At 35.0% G+C, this 7,261-nt stretch overlaps 1 protein-coding gene across 12 annotated transcripts in view; it reads left to right on the top strand.

The window, feature by feature from the left end:
• Positions 1–7,261, top strand: part of LOC117102173 (muscle M-line assembly protein unc-89-like) — a 58,688-nt gene that overhangs the window by 5,360 nt on the left and 46,067 nt on the right. For 8 of the 12 annotated variants that reach the window (XM_033242377.1, XM_033242378.1, XM_033242380.1 and 5 more), the window contains exon 1: positions 227–4,832. The exons of 1 other annotated variant lie outside the window; for it this stretch is intronic. In XM_033242377.1, the coding sequence (XP_033098268.1) occupies positions 2,381–4,832 (2,452 nt within the window). In that variant the 5' untranslated portion in view covers positions 227–2,380. Of the gene's footprint in view, positions 1–225; positions 4,833–7,261 lie in introns of those variants that run through there. 3 more of the 12 variants (XM_033242383.1, XM_033242386.1, XM_033242385.1) reach the window with 1 other exon arrangement.

Here is a 7,261-nt window from a genome sequence, read left to right on the forward strand (position 1 = left end):
ATATATAAGTTTATATATATATATCATGTGTGTGTGTGGGAGGGTGTGTGTGTGTGTGTATTTTTGTTATGAAAACTACAATGGTGCGCCACTTGCAGAAGCCTCCGATCAATAAATAGAAATGATTTCCAAGTTTGAATTCATTCAAACTGTTCAATAAATAATACAGTGATGTAGAGAGAGTGGTTGTTGAAACAAGTTACTTTTTAATGACTTGCAAAGTTATATCAGTTTTAAAAATGTGGATAGACCTATTACGAACGTAATGCTTATTAATGGTTTGGTTGTATTTTCGTTTTCGTTAAATGTTTGAAAAACAAACTCCACGGTAATTGGTGCGTTACTACACCAGGACAATTATTGTATCTTTTTTAATACATAAGTATTATTAATGAAAAACTTATCGAACTTGACAACGAAAGTTACTAACTAATTCCACTGTGAACTGAAACGAGTAGTGAAAAGTTCCACTGCCTACAACCTTGCATTCATTCTTTTAATTTATGATTTTTAATAACGTCGCTAGAATTTAGTTGCAAACAAACAAAGGTGATTGAACAGACTTGTTAAATACTGGAAATAATTAACATCATTATAGATAATACTGACATTGTGAATATCCGGTCGATTAGCCTGGAACACATAGCTAGGTAAAAGAAAAATTGAAACAAAAGAACGGCAACAGCTGCCACCATCATACAATCACTAGGTGGAGCAGAACGGATATACAGGTATAGACATTTACCAACAGCCCGGGTAATTCATACTACTATTGTGTTCGTATACGATGCTCTGTTTATATTGCACTGCATCGCTTTTGTTACTGCTTTTCAACTGGTTCATTGAAAGGAATTACGACGAATCTTGAAGATTAATCGATTTGAGGAATGAATATTGATCATCATTCACTCAACACGTTCTTACCATCTCAATATTCATGCCTATAAAATTTGAATAAACAGTTTATTGCAGGATTTTGGTGTATGGTGTTTAGAGAATATTAAGGAATGAAATAGGCCTAGATCAATACTAGTTATGCCTCGATTCAGGATTTGGAAGAGCAACCTACGTTTAAGGTAACAAGATATGGCTATATTATTGTGCTTACTCGTTTGCCTGTCATCAACGTAACAAAGCATTCGTTAAGAAATTATATTAAGTGCTACTGTTGCCATGGCAATGAAGAATTGATATAAAAATATTGTACAAAAGCATCTGAAATATTCACAAATGCATGTCGGCTTATAAAAAAATGTTCGCAGAAAACATATTTGCAAGGCATATGCATATAACATTGAACATAATGCTGTTTAGTCAAGATAGGAACACAATAGGACGTACGGTACTATTGTAAATAACCTACATGCAGTCGGTCAACAGTATCTTACCAGGATTATTGTTAACTATTAGTTAGCAATCAATGATGTCGTTCTTAATAATATGATAGAGCAAATTAAGAGAGACGCATCGTAGTGGCTGCTATTTAAACAACATGTTTATATTGACTTGATAGGCATATGCACTGCTCTCACGCTCATAAAGATGTCATACTGACTCGGACTCGATTCGTTGCTGCAAATTTTCCTAATAGATTATCATGAAACGGTCACGATAAAGGAAATGAACTGGACGGAAAATAGATGAAAACACCGTCTTATATATCACTGATACTCTGTTCTGGATGTTTACGTATAATATCAGTAGCTCTGCTGCAATATAACTATCGGATATTTCCTACAGTAGGCATTTAAGAAATAGACGTAGTCATTTCATTGCCATTGGATCATTCAACAGCGTTTGTAAGACACTGTCATAAACAGACTTTCAGTCTTGTATGTGCTGCTGTGATGATGTTAAGCCGAACAGAGCTCACGATAATCGTCGATGTTGGTGCATGTCGTCTTAATTCAAATTCAGTAAATAATCTTTGACGCATAAATAGAAATATTGATATTTCATGCTGTGATGGCCTACTAACCAAGGTGAATTGCAAAGTGAATTTTGAATATATCAATGCAAGGAAATATCTCAGGGAATGCGAACAACTTTTGTAGACCAGGGATTTCGCTCTTGTAAATCGCAATCGCAATGCATCAGTAGGCCTATATAGACAAATAGAAAAATTAAAAATAAATATTCATCAATTTTATTCAAATACAGGTACATTTGAAAGGGTACCGTAGGCCACGATGTGACTGAAATGTGTCACAATATTTCCCCGTATTGACGAAGATGATTAGGCCTACAACCATGATTATGCTTTGTTCTAACAAAAGATGACCGATATTAAAAATAATGTGCATACAGTTTCCTGTCAGAAAAGTTTTCAATACGGAAGGTCGCATTCGATCAGTAAATTCATAGAAGACAGGAATCGTCGATGGAAAGGTCTGTAGCAGCTCCTACATACTCGAATTTAATTCCAGAGAATTGTCCCCAGACAGTGACGCAAGTAGAGGTAGAGTCAAAGCGAAATGCACAATGGCTCGAACAGTCGCCAGGAAAGTTACATAACAAACACGACGGCCAATTAAAACCGTTAGCAATTAAAGATCAAATTATTATGAAATATGCGCGAATATATCACGCAGAGCAAAACATTAATGAGTTATTAGAGAAAAGACGTGGACACACCACTGTAAATCACCATCTGTTCAATCCATCTCAATATAAACCCACCAAATTCTATTCCAGTATGAACTATGATATGTCCGTTCCTTGCAAATATCTTGGTGGAAAACCAGTTCCATCAAAAGGCGAGATAAATATCGAGGTCTGCGTGAAACCAACATGTACAAGTATTGATCACACTATTCATAAACAATGCCGAACAGTAACACGTGCATACCGATCGGAACTTGTTGTTCAATTAGGTACAACAAAGGGGAAATTATATCAATCGAATACACATAGGCCTAATCGTGACGTCATCAAATTGCAAAAGAACGACGTTGCTGAACAGAAAACTTTAGGAATTACAAGTCTACGGGTCGAGCACGACACACATATCCCGATTGACATCGTTATTGCGAATGATTCAGACAAAAGCATAGCGCCAAATATGGAGATGGGGCGTGATTCCAACGATTGTCCATCCAGGGTAAATGAATACCAGTCCGAAGATAACTCAGTTCTATGGGGAGCTAACCACTTATTGACAACTGCCCAACCACAAGAATTAGAAAACATAACTAAAGTGATGAGTAAATCTCTTACAGACGGGTCAAAAATAGGGCTTAGATCAGATATTATGGTAATTAATCATGATCAAGCAATTCATTTATTAAAAAATGAGAAATCAAGTCATTTGTGTTTGAACATGAATAGTCAGACTTTAAAACATACCAAAGACACATTCAAACCAAATGAATGCGTAAACACATTGACCAAGCTTGATGAGTATACTACATCACGTAGTAATGGCGTAATAGGATTGAATTCAGAAACCACAAATGATAGTAATGATAATTACGATTTGAGAAAAGTTAAATCAAACGATGGCTTAGCCATGGGATTTTTGTCTGAATCTGTGTTATACAAATGTACGAACGATAGCAAGCCTAAAATAGCGAGGAACGTCTTATATGATACCGATGTGAAACGCGATAGACCCAATAAGGCATGTGATACGCCTACCACGTTTGACAACAAATATAGAAACAATGAACCAGATTTAACTGATTATGTACGAGTTACCACCAAAGATTATAATAGTAGAACCGATGATGAACCGGGTGCACGAGTTCCAGCCGATGATAAACGAGTTGTATCCTATGATTTTCTAGGTAAAATTGATAATGATCCAGGTAGATGCCATGGTGATTGTAGTGATACCGATGATGAAAGAAGTTCAATTGATAATGTACGAGTAGCAACGGATTATGAACAAATTGCAGCTGAAGATGAAAAAGAAACACCCAATTTTAAGGGTGAAATGGCAAGCAAGGGGTTAAACTGTTTAAATTGTATGCCAAGTTTAGGATACAATGAAAATCTTAGTTCATCTAAAATTGGCATCAATCTACATGGTGATCAGCGACGGGTTTGGAACGCGGTTCATTCAAAAATGGTATTTAATACAGATAAAGATGAGTGTTCAAACGAATGTCAGCAAATTCATGATTCAGGACTACTTGAACACACTTCGGCCGTGGTTTGTGCTCAAGGACTAAGGAATTTTCTAGAAGATGCAAACTTGTCTGAAACGATAGTATACATAGAAAATGAAAATGACGTTATGGAATCAATTAGTGAAATGTCAAATTCATATTTACCTGCGATTGGACATTCGGAATTGCAAATAAAAACCAATTTACTAACGAGTTACGAAGTACTTAAAAGTGATAATGATGTTACATATGAACACGGGGAGGAAATCATAATAGAGAAGAGTAATATGGCTATACAGCAACCTGGTTCTCAGATACCAATTATGAGTTCGCCACTATTTACGGATATGTTGAACAGTAATCAGTTAACTCAATCTATTGCTGATGCTCAAAATATGGATCACATAGTAGAGGAAAAACAAATCGATGAGGAAAAAGTTTCGCCTGTAGATGGCGCGCGCGATGGGTCACTGTCTCGTACGACCACTAAATTAGAGTGTGAGGAAACATTATGCAAACAGAAGGGTTTTACTCACAATGACCCTTTGGCTGAAGAGGGCTCCTCTATAGACTCAGACATGCACGGTAGCGTTTGCTCTAAAAAATGCACCAGTGACAGTGGCTACTCGATTACAGTACACTCACATGAATCTAGGAGAAACTATTCAACTGATACAGAATTTGAAAGCATACGAGAAGACGCGAATACAGATAACACAGAAGGTGAGCAAAATATCATAGATCTAGGGTAACGGCTCCTACATGATCTATAATTGAATTATAAATATTTAATACATTTTACTTCATACCTAATATTTCAGTGCTCGCCTCAAAACTAAAATTATATTCGAAATGAATGCAAAATACCTTTCTTTTTAACTCTTCGATCTACCCCCTCCGTTCCTCGGCTTGGCTCTTGCTTGGCTTGTTGGTGTAATTTTTCTGCGGTTTTTTTTTTTTTTTTTTTCGTTATTTGTGATTAATTTTTAATAAACATAGTTCACTGTACCTTATGTTTAGTTCAGGTTCCACCTTACGGGCTTATGACTTTTCGGTTCCCGGCACATGTTATTAGGATTCTGTAGTGAATCAGGTAAATGATTTAATACAGAATGTATAAAGAAAGAATTTAAATTTACAAAAATAACGTAATTTATATTATATTTTTCAAATTTTCTGTAAATAGTTATTTTTAATTTGTTTTATCTTTTTTATTCAGCTTAACAAGAGAAAAGTATATGCCAAGCATTGAAATTAATTACTCTCCAAAGTGGCATTCCTTTCACAAGTCAAACATACACACAAGATGCTCTACTACATAGAATAATTCTCATTATGGGTCTTAGGAAGTGGGGTTGTTTTTGAGATAAAATCCTGCTACCGTGACAGGAAACCGGGACATTGAAATTGAAAGGCAAGCGTCTTAACTACCAAGCTAACTCCACTCTAATAGAGATGCGGTATGTTTCTTTCCACTGGATAATTCAATAATAGCAAATTAGGCATTCCCAATTTAAATTTCTCGTGAACCGGTTTCTTTTAAATATTAAAGTAACCCTTGCCTTAAGTGGCTTCATAGCCTTGTTTCGGTGTGATTGTCAATAAAAAAAAAAACAGAAAAAAAATGCATAAGCAGTATACATTTCTATAAATCGACAGAGTATTTTAGCATGCTCTCATTCTTATATCAGCTGTAGTTTTTGGTTTATATACTTTGATCTCACCCCTCTCATGAGTAAAACGTATGAAGTAATTGCATGTAATAAAAATTGCAGCTCAGTCTTGATTATCGATCGTTTATAACAATGGTTTCCATGGCAACGAAAGAAATGAATCGGGCCTACAAAAATAATAACGAAACGAAACTAATGAATGTAGATTTATTGCAAAAAAAATTTCTTATACGAATGAGAAATCGTTGGGGTCCGATTGTATTTTTAAGTTTATTTAGGCCCAGTAGTTTTCTATTATATTACAGTATATCTGCATAGCATAGAAGGTTTTTTATACAGGATATTATCACTAGCCTTTTATCTAGCACTCCTCACTCACTGTTGATTGATTGAAAGGATAAATTATATTATCGTGACATGGTAAAATGGATTATGCATGATGTCATAAATTCTTATTAGTATTAGTAATTCAATTACCTTACACTACGGTACCATGCTACTATATCTTAAACTCCTGCTATATTTACTTTTTTACTAATTGTGTGCCATTACATTAATGTTCGAATCTGGTATTGGCTGTCATAGGATTATGGCTATGCGAGTTTCTTGACACAATTTATTATCATATCTATTGACACAATTAATGAGTACTACATGTAGGCCCAGTGCTTCGTTCTCTTTGCCGAGTGTCTAGTTAGGGTTGTTTTTAACGGCTGGCTGCTTTACTTTATTGATTCAATGATTCAAAGTTGTATATATTGATTGAATAGATTTCGGATTGTTAAATGGCTTTATCGTAATCTATGGTGACAGGATATACATTGAGAGAAAAAAGTGTCTGAAAATTTCGGTGGAGACATGGTGGTATGAAGGGTCAATGGTATTGGGGCCTATGAAAACTGGGTAATGTTTGTTTAGGCCGTTTTAGAATTTTCTGAGACATTTTATTCTCTAAGAATTTAAACAAAAACTCATAGTTTTCTATGGTCCGATGAGTCTTGAAAGGCGAGAAGGGAATCACACCTACATATCGACAGGGGGTACACTTAGTTCTCTACATCCCCACTGACGCCACAACTGTGTATGTTAAGCAATAGGTATCAAGTAGCACAATATATATATATACAGTATATGAAAGCATTTTATTCCGTTCGTACTAAAAATATTTATTTATGTTACCCTTGTTACGGTAGCTTATAATTGCTACTCTCCTCAGGTGTTTAAGTTTCTGTGTTTGCATGTATATATGCATTCTTTATATGTATATAATATAGGCCTACATTTGATCAAAAGTTTCGATCAACTTTTATGACATGTATTTTTTTTTAATTTAGCAATTCTTGTATGCAAATTGTAAGTATTTAATTATATTTCTGTCTGCGTACTAATAACGTATTTTAAGGAACCGTATCTCAAAGCTGTATTTTATACTATTGTGACAATAAAGTTTTATCGTATCGTCGAGTACGGTATCGTATG

This window comes from Anneissia japonica, unplaced genomic scaffold (assembly GCF_011630105.1).
Source record: "Anneissia japonica isolate Jap-2015-1 unplaced genomic scaffold, ASM1163010v1 scaffold287785_len535756_cov143, whole genome shotgun sequence".
NCBI classification, from domain to species: Eukaryota; Metazoa; Echinodermata; class Crinoidea; order Comatulida; family Comatulidae; genus Anneissia; species Anneissia japonica.